Consider the following 25,619-nt stretch of genomic DNA (forward strand, 5'->3'; position numbering starts at 1 on the left):
AGATGGAAAAAGATCTAAAAGTCGTTATATTAAGTGAAGCAGAAGGCGGAAAGAATAAATATTGATTCTTAAGATGATAATGACAGTGATATTATTTTCATTAGGAATTTTACTTCAGTAGCTGGAAAAATAAACGTAATCATCGTCATTTAATGGGCGTAGTTATGATTACTGTTCACGAATGCTCGCTCTGTAACGTTATTTTTTCTTGTTCTTAACCTAATTGAAAATTCAAAATATGCGAGGCTCTCGACGAACAATGTAACAATAACTCAAGTATAAAAATTTATGTTCACGTTGATACATTTCATGTTCAGTTTTGAAATTTTAAGTAATTATTTGCTTACAATTTTTCACACAAAATTCATAAGACGAAATCTTGTCGTATGAAACTTGCTAAGCTTTCAATACTTTACTCAAGATTCACATATGTTTAACTTTCTTAATGGATTCATTGATCCATTGCATTTAAGAGAAACCTTAACACCGTTGTAGACACGATTTTAGTTTGAACCAATCATTGCATCTTCAATAATTTTCAGTGTATTTCGACGAAACTTTCTAAAACTCATTGTAGGAAATTATATCATATATATTCAACAAAATCTACTTATAGAGGATACTCAATTTGATTCGACTTGCAGAACATTTACATTTCAATTAATGTTTCAATAAACATGTATAAAAGCTTAGGAAGATAGAAATTGAATGACACTTAAAAATTACATTGAAATATCATCTTCGTTTTAAATACTCTTAATGTTTATTTATTTAGTTTTTGTTTCAAAAGTATCTGATGTGTAATTAAAAGCTCTTCGTTTGTGCAGTTAAATAAAATTTTATTGAACGATTTTTAAAAAAATGAATGATATTTATTTATATTTTATTATGCATCTAATGAATTTGAGCCAAAATTATCATGTGTATTTATAATCACTGATTCAGAGTGTACTTACCTATAAAATTCTTTGTCAAAATATTGATTAAAATTGCTTGTTTATTTTATTATGTTGGTTTAATGTTTTGTTTTTTTTTTATTTAATTATAGTTTTAAGAATACTTTTCCATCCTTAATTATTGTTGAATTTTATTCATTTTTATTAAATTCTAATTAATATTTTTTATATATTTATTTTTTTTAAATTATCATTCAATTCCCAATTGAAGTGTATTTAGTTACACAGTAAATTTTATGTTATAGTTATATAATTTAAATTATCTTTCTGTCTATTCCTAATTTTACTATTATATAGATATTTTACATGATTAGTAAAACAGCAATAAAATTTTTATATTTATCGATTCCCTATCAATCAATTTGTGTCATATTTAATATTTATCTCGTACAAATGTTTTATTGTTATGTATTGAATATGTACAAAAATGGGAGTACTTTTAACATTAAAAAATATCTCATATTTATTTTACCTTTGTACAACTTTTTATATTTGATTCATTAAAAATTCTTTTTGATTTTCACTTTATTAACACCTAACTATATTCTATGCGAAGTGACCTGGGTGTGAAAATTTCAATGAAATCAAATATGATGAGATTGAATTTGATTTTTTGCTGCTTTTGCTTTTGATATTTATACGTTTGTTTTTTTTTTGTTGGAATGTAAAATAATGGAAATATTTGTAGAGAACTTGATAAATTACATGAGATAACAATAAGTTTGATGACAATGAATTTTGATAAGAATGAGGAATGTTATGGAATAAAAAATAGTATCACATTTATATTTTTTCATACACATCTATCCATGAAATATTTCTTAAAACTTAATTTGGGAGAGTTTGTGTGGGTAAAATTGATACAAATGCACGCCACATTTATACCGACAATTTAAAAATTACCATCAAGGGAGAGATATGCAAACATAAAATTGTAGGCCTATTTTGCGTTGTACACCTATTTATGAAATAAAAAGTAGTGAGCGTGAGTGAGAGATAATGAGAGGCATATGAATGACCACCTTTAACGTTTTACATATTAAAATACTAACTACTAGCTATGTATGATAATTTGTTTGTCACACAGAAATCTCTTGAATTTGAACGCGTTTCTTGGATGTGCTTGGCGTGGAAGGTCCACCCTGATTTCGAAGGATGCCTGCTTGGAAGGGCATCCCTTTTGGTGGCGGAGGTGGTTCCGGTATGCCGGGACTGAGATCGCGATCACTTTCGCTCATGATCAAGTTATTATCGGTATTTGTGGCTTGAGTTGCTTGGTGACAGTGCTCTACGAGAACATTGCGGATACTATCACTATTGTCAGAAGGTGGATGGGACGTATAGGTGGGCGGATAAACAACTAATGAGTCGTTTGTGTGTTGAATAATATTGTGTTGGTGCTGTGGCGTTGCACAATGTGCCTGGATAATCGACTGGGTCCCGCTGCTGTTCGACGTTGACGGACATCTGAATTCCTGCATTGGCAGTTCGACGGTGCACAGTTTCTCCTTCAAATGCATCTCGTATTCGCCGAAACCATTGGCACCAGCTAAACTCTGCATGCTGCTTTTGCGACTGCAGCTGCTGCCGCCTCCACCTCCGCCTATTTGGCCGGTGATCAACTTGTGCTGGTACCTCTCGATGCTAGGCGACGACGAAGAATTTATCAAATCTGTTTCAGTCAACTCTTCTTTGCGCTTTGTATAATTGGCACGTTTTTCCCGCTGATAATAAATGGCAGCGAATATGAACACGTTCAGCAGGAGAAGGAAGCAACCGACCGCTATTGTTATTGTCAATGCTGTTGCATAACTTTGCAGATGTGTGCTTGCGAGGCGCTTTAATAAACTATTATCGTTACTGTTGTTACTGCCGCCATTATTGTTATGTTGCGGCCGGGTGGCTGCAATTGTCGGCACAATTGTCGTATTTGGAGGACATTCTACTTTATTTTTTGTTGTTGTTGTTGTTCGTTTTTGGCATGAGGAAAAATAGACAAAACAAAAAATCGGAAAAGTTTAAACTTTATCATTGCATGGAAATATACATGTACAAAAATTTTTCTCTCTCTATGTATTTATATCACTGACATGGCTGTTGATGATAATCCTGGAGGGAGGAATAAAAACTCAAAGAGAAATAATAATATTGTCGTCGCCCATATAAAAGGAGAAAGTTTCCTATTTAATTTTAAAACTTGTGGCTTTACTTTATTTAATATTATAAAAATGTTTGAAAAAATGAAATTAATAAAACTAACTTTCGTCCAGATATGGTATTACGACGCAAAAAAATCAGTTGCTGACAACATTGTAAGAGAATATAAAATCAACAAAAAGTGACTGGGAGTACAAGGTAGGTGAAAAACAATGGAAAATTCGAAAACAAAAGAGTGCGGCGATAAACTTTACTTTAACTTGCATGAGAGATTTATTTATAGAGCATGGCATCATAGAATAGATTCATGAATGGGATAAGAGAGAGACAAAGTAAAGTTTAAAATGGTATGTACCTGTTGTGGCTGTGGGTATTGCGGTGATGGGTGTCACCTCTGTCATTGTCATCATGGTAGAAGATATAATCGGTGCCCGTGTCGACGTTATTTTGGGAACTGGACTTTTAACAACAGGTGGACGGGTGAATGATTGTTGGCGCACGATACCTAAATGATATAAATTAATACACTTAGTCGAGAGTTGTTAAGTTTTTTCCTTAATCTAAAAAGCAACATGTTTAAACTTCAAATTGAATTACGAAGCACACAAGATTTTATAAAATATTTATCGGTCGAGATTGCGAGCTGTGGGTGTTCGAAGCTCGAAGTATCGAACCATTTTATCAAACAGATATTCACATCACCCGATTTTAGCATTTCATCGAAAAATGAATGGCAAGAGATATTTTGATGGCCTTGTCTTATTTGGGCTTAAACAAATCGAAAAAACCTAAATTCAAAATTCTAGAATGAGCTTTTGAGATTTGAAACATTTTTTGGTGCATTTGGGTATATTCAAGAACCTCTTTGACATACCCAATCTCACTAAAAATGCATAGAAACACTGAAGTTCGTTCTAGAATTTAAAAATTAGGTTTTTTGGACTACTTTAGGCTTAACTAATATAAAACCATTAAAAAAATCTCATGTCCTTTTATTTTTCGATGAAATGCTGAAATCAGGTGTTCTGATACTTTAAACTTCCAATTAATTTTGTTCCAAAAAAATTGTTCTAAAATTGCTGAGCTAAAATGATTGAGCTTCGTTAAATCGAGCTTTTGCAATCTCTCTTTTCAAGATATGTTTATCAAATGAATATTTTGTACAAATATTTTCATAACAAACGCGATTCAATTCTCAAATGCTTTCAATGTTTGTGTACTTTTTTCATGTGCCTTGAATGGCTTCAACGAATTTTCCAATCGTATGAAAACAAATTATTTGTTGCATACATTCAAAAGAAAGACGAGGGAAGTTTTTTTCGCACACGTCTACAAATTTACATAAATAACACTGTAAAAAGACATGAGCTTTGTTAGTATGTATATGTAATGATATTAATTCCATCGAATGGATATTCTAATTTTTAGAAATCGGAAGTAAGGTATATGACCATAGTTGGTTTTGCAATCAAAATATCCTGTTATGTCAAAAGTGTTTGGACAAACACAATTGTCACATGAGACAGAAATGCGTTGACTTCTACTCGTTTCATCAATTGATCAAAATATATTCGAGTAGTCTCTTTAGATTCACATCAGGTACGATATCACATCGTCATCACGGTGGTATTTATTAAAAGGCAAGCACATTCAAAACTTGAACAGAGATTTAGAATATCCTTCCAAACGGGTACGAAAGTGACTGAAGATAAAATTTATAAATAAACATGTTTTGTGTGCTTGTACTTGGTATTTCGATAAGTTTAATGTATTATCCCTGAGGGTAAAATGGAAATCACTTTTCAATTCAATCGAACACAAAGATCCCTTTTCATGTATACAGACGATGCAATGGTGGTTGTTATGCTGGGCTGACATTTATTATCGAATCACTTTCTTGCCTTGTTACCTCGGCATGTTTGCTTTTTGTAGCAATCAGTGTTCATCAGAACAAACGGAAAGAACGGAAATTTGAGAATCAGCTATCTTGAAAGCCATTTTTAGTTAAACGTGAGTGAATGAAAAAAAGTTATTTGACATAAATTTAGCTTAATCAATTCACATCATGACTTATTTTATCTAAATGGAATATGAACTAGTTTTATTTTTATGCAAATTGAATATGTGAAGAAATTACAAAATCTTACTTACCATCGTAGTACTGAGCACTGTCTTCCAAGAAATGATGATGTCTCATATTCATTTCAGCAGTATCTCCGGGCGAGTGTAGTTGCGGTATCAAACTTAACCACATCGACAATTTATGACCACGATAATGATTACGTGCCTCTGCACGGGCTCCTGTTTCGCAATAAGAGAGAGAGATAGAAAATAGAGAAACAAAATTATTTATTAACATTATAATAATTATTATTGCCTGCTGTTCTTGCCATAATGTTTATGTGGTAATTTTCGGACGCACCAAATAGACAACTTGGGCGATTTTCTATGAGAATTTAATTAGTCATAGAAAGTCCAGCAAGTTTTTGTTTTATAGCCTGTGCCCAACTCTAGGCATGTACATTTAATAACAATTGAGTCGATATTATTTGCCTTCCAGTATTTGTTTGCTCTCATATCTATCAGAAGTGTGTGCGAGTGTGAGCGCAAACAACAAAAATGTTGCAAAATGTATAATAAATCAAGTTTAGGCTTAAATCAATAAATTTATGTGGAACCACAATACAAACGTCCATTGTTGATTACCATCATTCAAATGATTTGGATTGCATATCTGCTATTGGTTGGTTTATTTGATATAGAGACTACAATTTCTCGACAAATTTCGCTACCCGGTTATCGTGAAGAAAAATATAAAAATTTTCAATTTTTTTTAATATTTAGATATGCACAAAAATTTATATTTTCTGATAAAATTATAGGTTTGCGAGTTTATGAAAACTTCAAACTGTAAAAATTTTAAATTTTAAAAATAAATGTCCTCAAAAATGGGTATTTTTTTTTTTATTAAAAAGATGCTTTTTCACATTTTTTTAAATTTTGCATGAAAAAATTACCCTCAATTAATTTGAGGAATATTCGGTTATCGAGTGTCCGGTTTCTTAGTCTCTAATTTCATATGAAATGAGAGGCATTTAGGATTCTCACATAGATTAAGACAAATGGATGTATTTATGATAAACCAAACAAATATATGAGATATGGTATTAGAGATCAGCAGAAACATATGAAGATTAAACACTTGAAACCCTTTTATTTTGAATTCCGTTCAAAGATGATGAAATAAAATGCAACAAACTACTTACCCATTTCCAGGTAAATTTGATTGATAGAGTCATAGGTGTCCCAAAAAGGAATGTGAAGTTTGCTGATGTCATCTAACCTATCAGTTTTTGAGCGCTCCTCGTCGTCATGATCTTCTTCTTCCTCATAGTCCTCATCTTCTGGTTCCAACTCTTCGTCTGCTTCTTCTTCAATTTCATTTTCGACGTTATTATTATTGGGAGACGTGTTGGGTGCTCGTTTTCGCCGAAGTTTGTGATAAACATTGTTATTATGATTATTTATACTAGCAGAGAGAGTAATGCCATTAGCTGAAATGCTCTGCTCACTAACGAGAGGGCGATTATTTTTTTCCGTCTCTCTTCTTCGTTTGTTCTTGCTGTTTGAGGGCTGCGATGTCGATGAAGACGACATTATTTGTCTTTCTCCAATTCCTGCATTGTTATTTACAGCGACGTTACTGCTGCCACGACCGATTGCAGCCAAATGAACATTCTCATCGTAGTGATGTAGAACCGACGAGTGGAGATTCGCCAGCAGATGCTCTTGCTCTATAACGTTCGTGTGCTTATTATTGTTATTGGCATGAGATATGTCAATATTTGACGATGAAATTAATCCATTTGGGTTGCTGAAATTTTTTATACGTCAAAATAAATATATTTTCCAATGATGATGATTATTATCATGTTCGGTTGGCAAATGATAATGTGCACGAGAGAATCACAGTCGATGAGAAAGAGGAGAAAAATTGATGGAAAATTATTATTCAAACACAATTTGCGCTGTGTGTGCATGCGATACGAGGCACTTTTCTTGAAATATTCTGATATTTTATGTAAATATTTTTTTCCATTAATTTTTCTTTTTGAAAACGAATATTCTTTTTCGGGACACGGTGCCGTTAAATGAATTATGGATGTGAAGTTATCACCTCTTGATTCTCTGAACTTTTTAAATTAGCTCTATTTATGTCTAATTTCACATTCATGACTTAATTTCTTGCTTGAGCATGCATTAAATTTAAAAAAGCAGTGGAGACGCCTTATTACTTACCCAGTTTGGGCAAATTGTGAAATGTATAATATGAAAACACGACTGGTTTGTACGTCTTGTTGGGTATAATTGTAAGGAAATAAAGGTGATAGTGGAAGTCCTAGACAAAAAGGCACATCTTCACCACGAACGGATCCGCCTCTCTAATTAAGTGCAAAAAGAAACATTTTTTCTTATGTGAAAAAAAACAACAAATAATAGACAAAACGTCTTACTTGTGGAAAATCACGTTCGCCCGATTGGTGACGAAAATGTAAAAAATATGTACGTCCACCTCTCAAACTATGCATATAACCTAAGCGAACTAATGGCGCTGCCGTATGACCATCACTTAAAAATTCGAGTGTGGCATCACGTGCACTTAATGGATTACGTGGAGGCCTCTCCCAGTCAGTGTACTCATTCTAAAAAAAAAAATATATGTATGAATAATAATTTTTTTGGCAGCTGCCGTTTTTTTACGTGCATAAGCGCGCGACTTACTTTTAAAGCTGAAAATATCTCATTTAAATGATAATGATACACGTTCCTAACATATGTACGTAAAATTCTATCGCGTCGTGTTTCATTGAAACCGAATTCTAAGTCTTGTGCACTCAGATCCAAATATGATTCTAATGAGGTCAATCCAAATATAAGCTCTCTCGTGGGAAAATCCGCCAATTCGAGTCCTTGCGTGCTGCAATAATTTAGCAAAAAATAATAAATTATAATTCATTTCGATTGAAAAATATTCAAATTCATCATGCGAAATTTATGTTACCTTGCAATTGCCGACCCAGGTGGCAGTGTTAATGGATCGATTGGAGTTGTAGCGGGATTCACAATAACAGTTCCATCGACAAATGGCGCAAAGCCAGGCAAAAATCTAATATTGTGACAAATTAGATTGTGTCTCAAAATTTATGAGTCGTATTCTTTCATACCTTGGTGTATCCAATCGAACTCCTAAAAGTTCCTTCACACTTTTGCCGCGCAAGCAAGGTGCCAGATCTTCCTCTAATAACTCACCATGGCAACCTGTGTGTTCAGCAACTTTTCTTTTGACATAAAGAGGATCTCGCTGAATCGCCCACGGTGACAATGCCGACCCACTTAATAGAATGGCCCGATGAACCAAGTCTAAAAAAAATGTCATTTTAGCGGTTTTTTATGAAAATAAATATCAATATTTATAAAAAGAATTCTCAAATAATTGTACATTCAATCAAATCAATTCAATCAAAAAGTTCTTCTTTTTCTGATTGTTTTCATTCGCTCTTCGTATTTATTTCGTATAATATTAAAATAATTTATTTATATTTTTTCTTTTGATAATATTTATTGTATACCGTCTTTTCGCGTGATTTTTTTCAAATTTTTTTACGTATGTAAATTCTCACGTTGTTTCGATTCAACAAGAAAATATTTAAAATACAATACAATACAATGTTTGCTCTAGTTTCTGCTTCATCAGGATTATGTTAGTTTGCCATAGACTTAGATAAATATTGTCATTTGAATACATAACATTAAGCAAGCACGCACAAAACTAGAACAACCAAATTTTAATTTGCTTTACTTAATTGAGACATTTACAAGAATAACGACCAAACTTCGTTTCCAACTTCTCCTCTTCGTTCTGCGAAAGCCTAGTTTTGTAATTAAACATACAATTGGGTTTTCAGTTCACACGTAAAAACGTCCTGAATTTCGTCAAAGCAACAAATCATGATATGTGATGTGAAATACAAAACTGAGTGTTTGAGTTTATAACAGCATCACATAACACTTTGCAGATAAAGATCTACAATAAGTTTTGCATTGATGGGATATTTTTGTGTCTACCCACACGTTTTCATCTTCAATTAATTTTGCGCATTCAAAGTGAGAGAAAGAACAGAGAAATATATTTCTCTCTTCGATGTGTGTTTGGCAGACGTTTCATTAGTTTTTGAAATAGATTAGAAACTACATGTCGAATAAAGGTGCATTCATGTGAATATTTCTCGGTAGAAAACAGAAAATTTTGCTTAATGGCTTCTTTGAATAATTACTTCTTAATTTCAGACAAACATGAGTAAATGCTTGATTTTAGATTGTATTTCGCACTTTCAAAATAATCTTCTCTTAGTACTTATTCTCAATTTATTTACCAATTTTTCTAAAATTGAAGCAAAATCGGATTGAAAAAAATACAGTAGCGATTCTAAAATTTTTGCAAAAGGTTGTTTTAATACAAATTCTTCAAAATTGGGCTTTTGTGAAAAATATATGTTGCATTCGGAAACTTTTTTCGCATATACGTTTTTGTAGGACAACATTTTCCGCTCTTAGGGAAATTTTTATCTTCACGCGTTTCATGGATATGGTTTATTTGAAACAAATAATTTTCATATAAAAATCACCATTTTTGACCATTTTTTTAGAAAATAACTATGAAACTCGTAAAGATAAACATTTTCGTAACAACGAAAAATGTTGTCCTATGGTAGCTTATTAAAATCGTGTATGCGAAAAAATTACAAAAAGCAACTTATATTTTTCACAGGAGCCCAATTTTGAGGGATTTGTATGAATAAAAGCCTTTTGCAAAAAACTTATGATCGCTACTGTAAATCGAAGTTGACCACAAGAATAAATTTTAAAAAAAAATAATATTTCTTTATTTTCAAGTTATTTAAAAAAAATATGACCCGTAAAGGTTAATATTTTAATAAAAAATATTTTAGGGTGATTTTTTTTTCTAAAAAAAAAAATAAAGATAATTGAACAAGTTGAATGAAATCCATGAAAGTGAATTCATTTTGTGAAAAAATAAAATTAGTTTTTTTTCCACGAATTTATCTAGTTAATTTTACGACTGTCTCGAGCTTTGACACATAATTTAATGTACTATCGGAGAACATCTTAATGGAAAACCCAATTTTTTCCTTATATTTTCGGTAAATCAATATGTACTGAAATGTTAAATAAACAAACAAACATGTCAGTCTTAATTTTATTCGCATCAAAAGTGAAGGTTACAAGCAATACGTTTTAATATGTGATTAGTTTCGACATCAAGTTTGGAAAGAACTTAAATTTTCTAATCCAAAATTACCATCACTATATGATATAATAGTCATAAAAGTTAAAAGTATTTCTTGAATTTGATTAATTTTTAAAAAATTCTTTAATTTTGATGGAAACGTGTGTTTATGAATACTAATTTTGGTCAAATGGGACTTTAGTATATTTTCGTGTAATTCTCATTAAATTTTATATTTTTCAATAACGCTCCTATAAATGTGATAAATTATCATAAAAAAAACTTCTATGAAAACCTTCTTTTCGTATAAAATGTCAGATTACGTCAGCAGAGTGAGACGTTATAAGAAAAAACCTCAATTTGTATATGGACATGTTCCCCTTTGTGTGTTTTTAGCATAATCATCATTTATATATTCAGCTTCAAATCCCTTCTTTCTTTTTGACCATTAGCAACCTTTTGAAATTTATTTTATTCATTTCATTGTTGATTCATTCACTTGTTTAAAAACTATAAAAACCCGAAAGAAAATCAATAGGAAGTATTTTGGGACGGCAAAAGAAGGCCATGAAAAAGGAAACCGCAAATTTTTCTTAGAATTCTCACACTTCAACGTCAATTTTTTAAAAAAATATTTTCCTTGGGTTGATTGTCGACGAAAATTAGGCGATCTTTATGAAATATGGATGAATATAATTGATTGTGTCTGTTGATATTTTTCCTACCCCAGCGACAAAAATTAAGTCATTCTAAATACTTAGTAACGTACGACCGCATACAAAAGTTTTCGGATCGAAAATTAGAGTTTTTCATTTGAAAAGTTTAGTAATTAAAATTTACTTGTGTGTGGAAGAGAAGCAGCCGAAAAATATATTCTCAATGTTAATATACTGTTTTTAGCCGCCGAGATATTGGGACAGTTTTTGCGAAATTTACACTTATTATGTTGTTAAGACGCCAGACGCTGCTTAATGTGATACAATTTTGGGTAAAAGTAAAACAACATTTTACAGGAACCCAAAAATCTAATAGATAATCAATATGAAGTTACCTCCTGCCACGGGCGAAACAACAAGCATATTTGCTAGGGCAGCTCCTGTACCGTGTCCCATGAGTGTTACACGATTTGGATCTCCGTGAAAGGCAGGTAGGTTTTCGTGCAACCAATGAAGGCCTGCTACTAAATCCATCAAGCCGAAATTTCCTTGAGCACTTCCTTTGGCACCAGTTTTAAGGAAACCTGAAATGTAATAAAAAAAATTATATATTGAAGTCAATTAAATATTCTGCATGTAAATCATTTAAAATTCAATTCTATTGGACCCCTGTGGCCTAAAAAAATACTTTCAAATTATTTGTTTTTTTTTGTGTACTTTTTTTTATTTTTTGTATAATTACAAATACACAGGAACTAATTTAATTTTGTTTAACATGCTTTTTTTAATGTAAATTCGAAAAAATAAATAAACTTTTCCATTAACTTGGAGTAAATAAATAAATTTGGGAGCAAAATAACAATCTGTTTTGCCAATAAAAAAACAAACTAAACAAAAATCACTTCATTGAAATTAAATTTATATTTTGATGAAACTGTTAAAAAATACAAAATAAAATATTGAAACGTAATTGCCTCCCAATTATATGACTATTTTTAAAATGTGCATCAAGTGAATATTCTCGATGCACATATCATTGTTCTGGTGGGACTAAATTGTATGTTTCCATAATTACATATATATTCGCTCTAATTTGCCTACTATTAGAACCAGAGTGTGAAAATATATCATTTCAAAAAATTTTTTTTCTTAAAGTTGTCGTTCTCAAATTAAAGTTTTACTATTGAAATGATTTTAAAACTGTAAATTGTATTTGAACTAAAAATTTCAATAAGTGAGCGATTTTGTCCAAATTAAATGGAAATAAATCGATACTTAATCCTGATGGGACAAAAAAATAAAATTATTAAATTTTTCTGGAAATAATTTGCAATTAAAAGTTGAACGAAAAAGATACAAATATTTTCGAATAGTAGTTTTAATCGATTCCATCCAAAATTAACCAAGCTCACACACCATAAAATAGAGAAAATAATTCAAACGTAACAAACTCCGTCCGAAATTTATCCGCAGATTTTGTTTCGACAATATCATCGCCTAAATACGAAAAACTTTCATCCGTATAGTTTTATTTTGGTCGCTCACAAGTTGGCCTCTTATTGTTGTTATTGAAAGCTAATTTTATCATATTGCTATTGAACGGGCGCATACCGAAAAATCTCTCATGTCATTCTATCTAAAAAGCGATTTTAACAGATTTCTGCTGCACAAAATGTGCTTAGAATATGTGAAGCTTTATCGACTAGGGATAAACCGATACTTTTTAAATCGTTGCATTCGTGTGCAGATTACGCGAAAAATGTTCTGACAACATGATCTTATATTCAAAAACTAATTTCTCTAATCCAAGTAGCGATACACGAACCACGACCAATATCGGCGAAATTCATATTGTAAAGCAGTTGACAACTATTGTTTTTGCTCAAACAAAAAAAAAACAGAAAGGCGAAAACAAAAGCAGGATTTACAAGCGCCACACATCCACTTCAATTCAGAGATACTTCTAGCTCGCTCTCTTGAAAGCGTGATTTATTATTGGATTGCACACAAACTACAGGAATTTTACATTTTGAGTACGCTTACATGCGAACGTCATTCAAAGCGTGTTTTCGTACTCGCACTTGTATATTGTCCCTTACAATATTATCGAACAAAAACATGCAACGACATGTGTAAAATATGAATTTTGTAGTTGTTCCTGGGAAATTGAGTGGATAGCGAGGTTAAATTTCAAACAAAAAATTATTGTCACTAAAAGACAGAGAAAGTTAGGGTGACATTTGATGGAAACGAATTTTATTGGATTTCCTTATTTTTGTTTCTGAAACACCTCTTTTGCGTTTATTCAATTTTCAAAATGCCAGTTTTGCGACAAAAATGAATAGGGTCCATAAATAATACTGAAAATGTGTCTATTCTTGTTTGTTTGCTCTTCTTTTTTGCGTGCTTGTGGCTTAGCCAAACAATTGAGAAAATATTGAAATTTATGATGTTCGGTCCTCCGAATGGCTTAGCGGAATTTACAGAGACATAAATAACAAAATGGATGCAAACACAATATTGAATTTTGTACACCTGATCGTTGCAACTTTTTTTAAAATGTTTTTAGAATATACATTTTTGAAATACATTCATATCAAAAAATACGTGAATGCTTCGGATTTTAAAAAATGGAGACGCCTGTCCTTTTTCATTTGAATATTGTTAAAGTAATAATTCTACTTACCTAAAACGCCCAACCGAAAATTTATTGTCACAACAATGACGCCACCATGTAACGCGAGAACCGATCCGTCATATGGATTTCCTGAATTCCATTCATAAGACTCGCCATGAATGTAAACGATTGTTGCCAACGGTTGATCCATAGGTTCTGCAGAGTCGCCTGAAATGAAAATTTTATTTTTAAATTATTTTGAAAATTAAACTTCTAATTAAAATAAAAATGGAAAAAGGGAAAGAAAACAAAACAAATAATAAAACGTTTAAAACAAGTTTAACACTTGCATGATTTTCTATTTTTTTTTTGTTTAACTTTTTGGGGTGTTTTTTGTTTTTCTCAAAAGTTTTCAACAAACAAAATGTTTGAAATTTTTAATGAAGAAAATTTTGAAAGTAACATTCACAGATAAAACTTTATTTTTGCTAAAAGGCACTTAGCACACTCATCATTAATATTATTATTAGTTATATTATTTCGCTTTTTTGATGTTTCCTAATCTATTACGAGCTAAGTCTTTTTGTTTTTTGTTTGTTTAGTGATACGTAAATGATATGTCACATTGTATTAGAATTAGTTCCACTAATAAATGAGAAAATAAAATTGAATTAGAGATTGGTGTCGAACAATCCTGACAAATGACCAAATGCAAAAAAAAACTACATATTCGACAGAGATGTGATTGATGAAGACAACGAGATATTGTGGTTTGAATAAAGCTTATTCTGATCATTTCTTATATTCGAGTTTTTTCAATCAACCTTGGAATAAATAACAACAAAAAAAGGAATCTTACGTAAAACGAACATGATGACTTATATTCATTCATAAATAAGCCTAAGCAGCATTTATAGTCTTTTGTGTCATTAATGCTTGAATAGAGGTTATAATCTGAGATATTAATCACGTGGAATAATGTAATAAGAGAGACACACAAGGTATGATCAAGTTAAAGCTTCGACCATGAAAAGAATCGTCAAGTTAGCCAATATTTATTTATTTTTTTTGGATTTTCTTGATTAAATAAGTATTTCAAGCTAAATCCCATTAATAAAATAACATTTTTTTAAATTTTGATTTTAAAATAATACAAAATTGGTAATCTTTCTATTTTTTCTTCCTCAGTTTCTCAGAAATTTTTAAGAAGATACTTTGGAGATATATTTACAACAAGTAAATTTAAAGTTTTTAAACAATTTAAAAAAAAGATCACCATTTCTGTTTTAATCAGTTCAAAACGCGTACAAAATTACAGAAAAATGTTCAATTTTGACGAAATTTAACAAAAACGAGAAGATTGAAAAAAAAATCTAGACAACCAGGTAATCTGGTTTCAAACTATTAAAAATAGTTGTTAATGTATTTCTGAAAAATGAGATTGGCAGATGATTAAAAAATAGACGCTTGCGTAAATATTAACTAATGAGAAAAACTTTTACATCACAGGAACTAAATGCTAATGATGTCTATTTAGATGAATTTTTTCGTTTTTAATATGAAAAACTGCATCCAACTCAGATATATTTCAAGGTGAACAATGCTCTTTTGTATAGCTTTAAACTTTTACCAACCAAAAGTTCTCCTTTTGTTCTGCATAAAAGTTCTACCGGAACTCATTCTCAAGTATGCGTTCTAAAAGAGACCATTTTGGGCGAGTTTATCTTTGATCTCCACCATCTGGTTAATAAAATCACTTGATATTTTACTTTGAATTGCGATGAATGCGGTTATTCAAGTGTAAAAATAACAATAGACACATCAAAGTGGATTCTTTCAATTCTACTTTGAATGGAATTCATCTCGTTTGTCATTTCTTCGAAAGATTGTGGTTTCGCATTTCACTGAATCCTGTCCACATTAATTTTATGCTCGAACGGGTGCCGGTCGTACATATCGGGAGAAGAATCCTTTTTCTCGTGATTTTAATCAAGAAATGGATTAAACTCTTATGCCTTTCGGACATCTTTTGTGTATTTATTGTGTGGATGTGCGCGCATCTACATGCGGCAAACGGAAAAATTCCACAATACAATTGTGCTGACACAATCACAATTGTTTTATGTACTAACTTATGCTCTCTGTACGCTTTGCGAAACATATTTAATGAATGAAAAAGACTGAAGGATATTATTAGTACGTGTGCGTCTGTGTGTAAAACTCAATAAAAATGAGTGAGCTTAGAGGATAACATATGTTTTGTGTGTGCATACAACAAATTGAATGGGGGAAAAGTGTGTCAATCAATATTTAAGGGATTGTTTTTTTTGCCGAGATTTTTTCCTCTGCCATAGCGGAAATAACAGTGTGATGAAAAAATGTGCATGCATTATTTTTAAAGCTTTCAGCAGTTTTTCTCGCTCTCTTTCATCTGTACATTCTCTTATCTTTCTTGTTTTATCTCCGGCGTATTTTATTATCATCCTAGTACATATATGTATGTAGTATGTATTTATGTGTGTGTTTTTTGTTCATTATTTTATTATTTTTTCGTTCTCTACACCTATAACTCAACTAGGTTTATACGATGATCGTGTGGTTAGACAAAAGTCAATTTATCTTGTGTGCGATGATGTGACTTCCTTTAACTGTTTGACTTTGCACAAAGAGCTCTCACACAGACAGACTCATTTGTTTGTGCCTTCTGGTGTTTTTTTATAAGCATTACCTCAGTGCGTGTGTGAATATTGGTTTAATGTTTTTGCAAGATGAGAAAAAACCACAGCATAGTTAATCTTATTACGTTTTAGCGCGCCATAAGTTCACTAATTCGTTTTTGCCATACATGATTTTTAGAAAGACACACTCAATTTTGTTGTCTTTTTTATTCGTTTTTTGAATTCAGATGGAGCAGACGAATTCCACATGAGATGAACCTTTTTCAAAAATCTTGTCTCCGAGGTTGAAAGATCTGAATTTTCATATTTTTATGGAAAATAATGGAAACCTTTTGAAAGCTCAAATATTTCCAATATTTCGCGAAAAAAAATTTAAAAATTTTTTTGAAAATTATTTATTATTCCATGATTTGTTAGTTATTGTTGAGACGCTATGTTATTGCTAAAAAACGAAAAAAAAAGTATAATTTCGTTTTTTTTGGGGTAAATTGAAAATTTTTCAAATATTTTTAGAGTTTTACCCTAACTGTTTATTTAAATTCACAGACATAATTTGTTATCATCGTTAATCTGAAGTGGAATTCGTCAACTTCGGTTTTCGTTCATTTTTCTTAAAAAAAAAATAAATAAAAAGCCTCTAATTAAAATTGTTATTTGACTTTTGACACATACGATGCATCATGAAAACTCTAATTATGAAATTTTTAAATAAATCTAAAAGTAAAGAAAATCTGTGTGGTTTTTGAATTCTTGGAATCTTTAACACATCATCACATCAACAATCATATTTCTTATATGTAACGCCGCGCCAGTCCATTTCGATATTTCTAAACCCTTATCATTGCTATGTCTGAAATAATGATGACACAGCACCAATGACATTGTAAATTGATATCCAGATGTCAAGCATGATATCGGACAGATTGTCGTAATCATGGCCTTTTATGTTGTGTGTGATCAGCGGTTTAAGATATATATTTGTGGAAGACAGTAATTGAACATCATTCGATGGGAGAGACATCCTGTTACAAATTCTGTCTGTTTATTCAATCGAATATCATACTTTTAATTACTTCAATCAATCAGTTCTATTTTAACACAAATTCTTTGTATTCATCAATTTGTTTTTGATACCACTGAGTTAGATGTTATTTACACCGCAAAGCAATGCTGTTGATTATTTCCACACAAATCAACCTCACTCCCGCTGTGCTTGCAGTTTTGATTAATTACCACACTGCAATGCACTACGGAATTGATGTTGACTCGGGATGTTATTTTTGTCTTCCATCTTTTCACCTCTAAATTTTCCGGTTGCACGATGTATTGATTGATTTCCTATTATTATTCATTTTTATGACTCATAATATATCACTTTATCAAAGCCATCGTGCGCCGCACAACTGTCACATGAATATCAAATGAGGAAAATGATGGATTTGTTGTTTAAATTGATGTCTAAGAATAGCTACAGGTTTCATTATGGGTGCTTTATTAACGCTCTTCAATTAAATAAATCTTTTTGGCCAACTTCCTTCACCTCCTTCTTAATTTTCTCCCATTTATTTGAATTTATTTAAGCATCCAGAAGATAAAAAGCAAGTTAAGCACTCTGGTCGTTATGAAAATGCATTTACGACTATTTTCAGACCATTTTACAACTTATAATGTTCATATATGGAAAAGATCCAACTACTATGTTGCACATCGAAGCTATGCAATGATGCAACAAGACAAAAAAAAGTAAAAGATGAAAAAACAAAAAAAAAACAGCATGAATTTTACTTTATTATAAGAACAAAGTATAAATAACCACACAACATACCATCTCTCAGTTAGTGCTAAAATGAACAAAAAAAAAATGAAAACAGAAACATGACCAAAACTGACATGGACGTTGCTCTCTCCTTTTTTCATGCTATTATGATAATGGCTCATAAATTGAGTTTAGTTTATGTTTTTTTCACAGTTCATTGCACATATTGCACCATTAACTGCCGTTTGCTGTTTCGCACTGGATTATGGTGTATCGGAGTTCTTATGGGAAAAACATTTATTTTCCTCTACTTTTATATTTTTTGTTTTTGTCTATCGAGACACTTAACAACTTCTCCGTGAACATATAAAGTGACAGAACGTCATAATGCCTGGATCTTTTTTTTTGTTTTAGGTACTACAACCAAGAAAAGAAGAGTAAAAAGTAATATCAGTCTTTATAAAAATTGAGTGGGAAAAAGGAGAATCATTATTATCTGATTTTTTCTTTTTTTGCTATACATTTCTTTTTAAATAGTTGTTAAACTACAATAAAAGAGAAAACTCCCGTTGGATGACAATAATAATAATAAGTTTAAATAAAGCAACAAATAGGTGGTAAAATTTATTATTTATATTATAAGTGCTGGTTTAATTTTTGCTTTTGTTCGTTTTATGTCGGTATAGTAATTATTATGAATATTGTATAAAGTTGTGTTATAAAAAAAGCTTTTATTCATGAAGACTAAACCGTTGAAACTAATACATTCATTATATTTATTTGTCTCTATTTTATATTGACAAGGTAAGAAAAAGATTTATAGAATTATAGATGTTTAGAATGCATAAGTGACTGATATAGAGTCTTCGTCACATACGGGTCTTGAAATTCTTTTAAATAAATAAAAATGTTTTAAAGAAAAAGTTGTTAATCGATCAATTCCACAATAATATTAATATAAAAGGTAAATACAATTGAATTAAAACATAAATCTTTTTCTCACAAAAGAGGAAATAAATTAAAGTTCTTATCTAACTTTTTCAAAACAAAAATCATTCATGAACCACAGACAATTCTCCTTTCATATTTTAATACTTGATGAAACTTTAATTAACATTTTATCAGCAAAAAAAAATAAATATCAAAATAACAACTCGTTCTGTTGACTGGCTGTCTTTAATTAAAATTAATAATAATTATTATTATCATAGCTGTGTACTGAACTAATCCACTCTGCCTGGTATCACCTTATTTTATTATACAGAATAAAATCTAATTAAGCTCCAACTGCCTTAGAGCTGTTTGTCATCAATGTTACACTCGTCAGCATCATCATCATCATCGTCAACGTCGTCGTCGTCGTGAGAGCAGAGCTTTCGGTCGAAAACTGTCTTTGTTTACAGTTGTCACAATATGATGGAAATTAATTACTTCTGATGAAATTCTCTCAATTTAACATATTCTTCGCTATGACTACAACATCCAATTACAGGGAAAATATAAAATTACCCAAGTGGACATCGCTGAAGTCTCTAAGATTATTCTGATTTGTTTTCCTTATTAAAAAAATACAAGACAGAAAAAATACATTTTAATACAATAAATTGCTTTGTTTCCTTTTTACATCAAAGCAAAACTGTAGAAAAATCATTATAATGAAATCCAATGCTATTTTTACAAACTGCGCAACAGCGCTTCAAAAATAATGTCTCTTGTAGGATTATATGGTACATTTATTATCATCAAGCCATTATCATCTTTTTTTTGCATTAATCTGACGTGTAACAAAAAATAAAAGTAAATCACAAACATTTAAAAAAATATATTTAGTTGAAAAGATATCTTCATGCTCAAGTTACCGTTATTTGATTCCGACGAATTTAAATTGTTTTAAAGTGATAGAAGAATCACCTTTTTTAATTCTGCTTTTTGGAATCAAATTATTCCACTCAAAAATCAGGGTAAAATATTTACATGGTCAATTAAATATTTTTTCTTTTATTAAATAAATAAAAAAAGGATCAAAAACCAACCGAAAAGGGAAAATTTATATTTTTGGCTTCCTTTTTTTTTGCGGGGCGAGACGATTAGAGCCCAAATTGACCAAATTAAATCGTTATTAATGTTTTGATGTCTTTGTAAAAATTTGAAATACAAAGGAGAGAGTCAATGGTGAAAATGGTGTATAAATTAATAGCACAGAAACCTTTTTTTTTTGCTAGCAATAAACGCTTTTGTTAAAATTTTCCTTTGTTTATTGCTAGAACCTTTTTTTCCTCCACAGTCTCTATTTACTATTATCACACTTAATTGTAATGTTATAAAGAGAAAAGAGGGAAAAAATACTTGGCAAACGCGTCAATAACAGTAGTCGACCCCGTTAACAATATCACAGCTCCCATATCGCTCATGATATTTTATGAAGTTCTATATTTCTCTTTTATTTCCTTTTTTTTACCTCTTTTGTCTTTCTGAATCAAGTTTATAACACAGCTTCGGGTTTTATCATATAATTTTGGTCGCAAAATTAAATAAAATTTGTACAATAATGCACCTAAGTATTACAATAGGAAAGTTTGGGCCGCGCCAAAGCCTAGCGTCAAAAATCTTATACTATCGACTATGTGTATTTGAATTATTTTGGCGCCTTTGTAAATCAAACGAAACGTTTGTGTTTTGTTCTTCTTCTATGAAAATGCAAAAAACGATGCGATATACAATGAAAAACAAAAAACGGTCATAACTTGATTTGGAAAAGTACAACTTGATTAAAATGCGTCTGAAAATATTTTTGAATTTTTTAATCAAAATGGAATGTAAAGTTTAACTTCCAGTGCTTCTACCCTTTAAGTCACTGGACTTTAATGTGTAAACAAAAATCGAAGCAAACGTAATAATAATCGTTTACTTTAGGGATAACTGAGAAGTGGCTGAAATACTAGTCAAATAATTTTGTCTTTACAAAACAAAGGAACGAAGACTTCAGAAAGACTGAATGTGTATTTTATTATCAATTCCTTTACTTGATTTGCCCTTACCTTTCTTTCGATTTTTCTAATTTTATCGTTCCACAATTTTTTTTTAAAGACATTCTGGAGATAAGCCATTTTTATTCTTGATGAAATGAAAACATTAAATTCATTGAAATAAGTGAATTGATTGAGATGAAAATATAAACAAGTCATTGAAACAATAATTGTTATTTTTCAGTCAATGGCATTATGAGAAAAATGCCTCAAAATTGATCTAAAAATCGATTTGTGAATTTTTCCTCGTTTTGTATTTTTTTTCCATTTTTTTGTCATCGTTGTCGTTTGCAAAAAAATAAATATTACCAAAAATTAAAACTGAAAAAACTAAAAAAAAAGTTATTAAAAAAAGCAAACAAAAAAATTATTATTAATTTCATTAAAAAATTGAAAATATTTTAAAATTAAAAAGACAATCTTTGTAGAAACTTTAAAAACTCATAAAAATAAAGAAAAAAATTATATTATTGTATTGACCTTACTGTTTTATTATCCTGAAAATTCCGATTGTAAATATGTTTTTCTGAGATCACAATTTTAAGGAAAAAAAGTGTTGAAAAACATTGGTATAAGATACAAAAAAAAACAATTTTGTAACGAATTATTTATGACCACTTCTAGATTTCAGATAAAAATAATACGACATAACAACGTGTCAAATTCCAATCGATAAGGATAAAGTAATATGATGAAAAATTGATTTTTTTTTGTAGTATCTATATAATAATAAGGCGTGAAATTTTTATTTTGCGTATCGTTGATCTTATAACCGTTGTCAAAAAGTAAAATTTGAACTTATCAGATGACCTTCATATTTATATGCGTATTTTAACACTTTCAACCCTTTCGTTGCGCATATACACAGGCGAAACATTTAGTTCTATAAAATATATTTTCTGTTCACATTATACGATTTTGATTCGATAAACTTCGTATCTGCGTCTCGTTAAAAGGCTTACTCAAATTTCCTGTTAGACGCTTTTTTTCTTGCCTCATGAACACACAAACCGAGGAATATAATATGATATTTTCTTGTCTTGTATGTCACGGTTGAAATAATGATTTATGAGCGGATTATAAGGTTTTTAACTTTTCTCAACATGCAGCAACTGACAAAAAAAACAACGTCGACAGAGAGGACGACAACAACGACGGGGAAAATATGAAGGAAAAATAAACATCGAAAGAATGTTTATATCGCATTTCATCTAAAGCGCTCGCGAAAATACTTTTTATGTAGAAATTTGACTAAAAGTGAATGAAATGAGTTGTGAGACTGAAGATAAAATAAAAATAAAAAGGTCCGCTGTCCAAAAAAAAAAGAATAATAAAAAGTGTCTAGTTGTGGTTTTTCCTCCTCTTCGTCACATCTTTTTCTTCTGCTGTGTAATCTACAACAACTCTAACAAAATTAAGATTCGTATTTCATTTTGTGTGCCTTGTTAAATTTTTCATGAGCTTATCTCAACAGAGACTTTGTGAAAGTGCGTGGAAACCGTTGGTAAGAGAAAATTTTGTTTATTGCCTTTTATTTCTCATTTCCGTTTTTTAAATAAGTCTCGTCCTGGATGGAATGTTTTTCTAACGGCAATACCAGATAAAAAGTTTAACTTCTTTTTAGTATTTTTTGAAGTTTTTGTTTCGCTGCTTTCTAGAAGCCCTTCTCCGTTAAAGGAAACTCTTCAAGGAAATATCTAAACACACAAAAAAAAATTGGCTTGAGTACGATATATTCTTTTCTTTATTTAATAACAGCCTCATGAAAATGTTGTAATTTAATTTATCATCATTTTTTCGAGGCAAAGTCTGCTGGGTCGTGTAGAAAAAAAAAATTTTTTGCCTCACTTTTGCACATGCCACCGTGCCTTTTTGTACACACGTAAGATGTGTATTTCAATCAAAACACAATAACAAATGATAAAAAGTGCGTCTAATTTTGTATCTGTTAACGAGTTTGTGAATGTGATAAGTGCGCGTATATAAAATAATGTGTTTAGTGAACTGGTAAAGTTTTTTTTTTGTATCAGAGTCTAATAATTGGCTTCTGATGAAATGAGTTTGCTTTATTGAATTGTGTAAATATTTAAAAAAAAATGATTTTCTCTTAGCTTGTAATTTTAACATAAATTTTTCGCCATTGAACATTAAATTGAATAAATTTAAAATAAAAAATTCTTAGAAAAATTTTCAATTTATTTGTTGATTACAATATTTTCAATCTTTCACAAACATTAACAGTGTGTCTTTTAATCAGAAATTACTTTTATAAAAATTATAACATTTTTTGTGGACTAATTCCACTTTTAAAGTATTTTTAAAAAAATGTAAAAAAATTAATTTAATGAAAAGAATAAAGTGTAAAATTTTTACTCATACTGACCTTGTCTTGGAACATAAAGATTGAGATAGAGGCAATCTTCAGATTGGTTAGCTAGAAGTGGAAGCAAGCGCCTTAGTTGTGCTAGACGTTCACGTGGTACTTCTAGAAGAGCTTCAGGGCCAGAAGCAGGAACAGGTGGAAGTTGTGGACAAACGGGAGCAAAGCGGTCTGTGAGACGAGTATTTTTCCACGTAGACGGTGTCACAGGTGGCATGTATCTGAAAAAGTAATTGTTTCAAAAACATTTTTTTAGAATTTGTTCACTTAAAATAATTTAAAGATAACTTAAATTGATTTAAAAAAAAATTGTAAAAAAAAAATATTTTTTTAATTTTTTTTTTTGGTTTCTTTAATATTTAAATGTAAGAAATTTTTAAAATTTTGAAATTTTCTTAATTATTTTCATATTTTTTAAAAATTATTTTTCTTCTAATGAACTTGAATGAATTTCTTCCTCTTATTTTTACCGCATTTCGAAGAAAAAATGCGGTATTATGCTGGAGATGTCGTACGTCATGTGTGGCCGGAATGCACTCAGAATGCACTCAATTTTTATTTCAACCAATCAGTGTTGAGCTCAAGCCTTCGAGTTAAAAATATCAACCAATGAGAATTGAGATTCATCCTCCAAGATTTTTATTTCAACCAATCAGAGTTGAGCTCAAGCCCTCAAGTCTCTCCATGAGAGCTGAGCTCAAGCCTCCAAGATTTTCATTTCAACCAATCAGAGTTGAGCTCAAGCCTTCGAGTCAAAAATATCAACCAATGAGAATTGAGATTCATCCATTAAGCTTCAAATTTCAGCCAATCAGAGTTGAGCTCAAGCCCTCAAGTCTCTCCATGAGAGCTGAGCTTAAGCCTCAAAGATTTTCATTTCAACCAATCAGAGTTGAGCTCAAACCTTCGAGTTCAAAATTTCAACCAATGAGAATTGAGATTCATCCATCAAGTTTCAAATTTCAGCCAATCAGAGTTGAGCTCAAGCCCTCAAGTCTCTCCATGAGAGTTGAGCTCAAGCCTCCAAGATTTTCATTTCAACCAATCAGAGTTGAGCTCAAACCTTCGAGTTCAAAATTTCAACCAATGAGAATTGAGATTCATCCATTAAGCTTCAAATTTCAGCCAATCAGAGTTGAGCTCAAGCCCTCAAGTCTCTCCATGAGAGTTGAGCTCAAGCCTCCAAGATTTTCATTTCAACCAATCAGAGTTGAGCTCAAGCCTTCGAGTCAAAAATATCAACCAATGAGAATTGAGATTCATCCATTAAGCTTCAAATTTCAGCCAATCAGAGTTGAGCTCAAGCCCTCAAGTCTCTCCATGAGAGTTGAGCTCAAGCCTCCAAGATTTTCATTTCAACCAATCAGAGTTGAGCTCAAGCCTTCGAGTCAAAAATATCAACCAATGAGAATTGAGATTCATCCATTAAGCTTCAAATCAATCAGAGTTGAGCTCAAGCCCTCAAGTCTCTCCATGAGAGCTGAGCTCAAGCCTCCAAGATTTTCATTTCAACCAATCAGAGTTGAGCTCAAGCCTTCGAGTCAATAATATCAACCAATGAGAATTGAGATTTATCCATTAAGGTTCAAATTTCAGCCAATCAGAGTTGAGCTCAAGCCCTCAAGTCTCTCCATGAGAGCTGAGCTCAAGCCTCCAAGATTTTCATTTCAACCAATCAGAGTTGAGCTCAAGCCTTCGAGTCAAAAATATCAACCAATGAGAATTGAGATTCATCCATTAAGCTTTAAATTTCAGCCAATCAGAGTTGAGCTCAAGCCCTCAAGTCTCTCCATGAGAGCTGAGCTCAAGCCTCCAAGATTTTCATTTCAACCAATCAGAGTTGAGCTCAAGCCTTCGAGTCAAAAATATCAACCAATGAGATTTGAACCAATCAGAGTTGAGCTCAAATTGAGATTCATCCATTAAGCTTTAAATTTCAGCCAATCAGAGTTGAGCTCAAGCCCTCAAGTCTCTCCATGAGAGCTGAGCTCAAGCCTCCAAGATTTTCATTTCAACCAATCAGAGTTGAGCTCAAGCCTTCGAGTCAAAAATATCAACCAATGAGAATTGAGATTCATCCATCA

The 25,619-nt window shown here is 31.1% G+C and overlaps 1 protein-coding gene across 2 annotated transcripts in view; it reads right to left on the bottom strand.

Annotated features, from left to right (window-relative positions):
* Positions 1-1,797: 1,797 nt before the first annotated feature.
* Positions 1,798-25,619, bottom strand: part of LOC134829289 (uncharacterized) — a 42,492-nt gene continuing 18,670 nt past the window's right edge. Inside the window, exons 4-15 of one of the 2 annotated variants that reach the window (XM_063842315.1) lie at positions 23,539-23,756; positions 13,765-13,923; positions 11,474-11,662; positions 8,339-8,534; positions 8,176-8,280; positions 7,896-8,091; positions 7,628-7,816; positions 7,413-7,555; positions 6,380-6,987; positions 5,265-5,414; positions 3,469-3,618; positions 1,798-2,898 (exon numbers count right to left, since the gene is read on the bottom strand). In XM_063842315.1, coding sequence (XP_063698385.1) covers positions 2,036-2,898; positions 3,469-3,618; positions 5,265-5,414; positions 6,380-6,987; positions 7,413-7,555; positions 7,628-7,816; positions 7,896-8,091; positions 8,176-8,280; positions 8,339-8,534; positions 11,474-11,662; positions 13,765-13,923; positions 23,539-23,756 — 3,166 coding nt within the window. In that variant the 3' untranslated portion in view covers positions 1,798-2,035. Of the gene's footprint in view, positions 2,902-3,468; positions 3,619-5,264; positions 5,415-6,379; positions 6,988-7,412; positions 7,556-7,627; positions 7,817-7,895; positions 8,092-8,175; positions 8,281-8,338; positions 8,535-11,473; positions 11,663-13,764; positions 13,924-23,538; positions 23,757-25,619 lie in introns of both variants that reach the window. The other variant, XM_063842314.1, reaches the window with a different exon arrangement.

This window comes from Culicoides brevitarsis, chromosome 2, assembly GCF_036172545.1.
Source record: "Culicoides brevitarsis isolate CSIRO-B50_1 chromosome 2, AGI_CSIRO_Cbre_v1, whole genome shotgun sequence".
Lineage (NCBI taxonomy): Eukaryota > Metazoa > Arthropoda > Insecta > Diptera > Ceratopogonidae > Culicoides > Culicoides brevitarsis.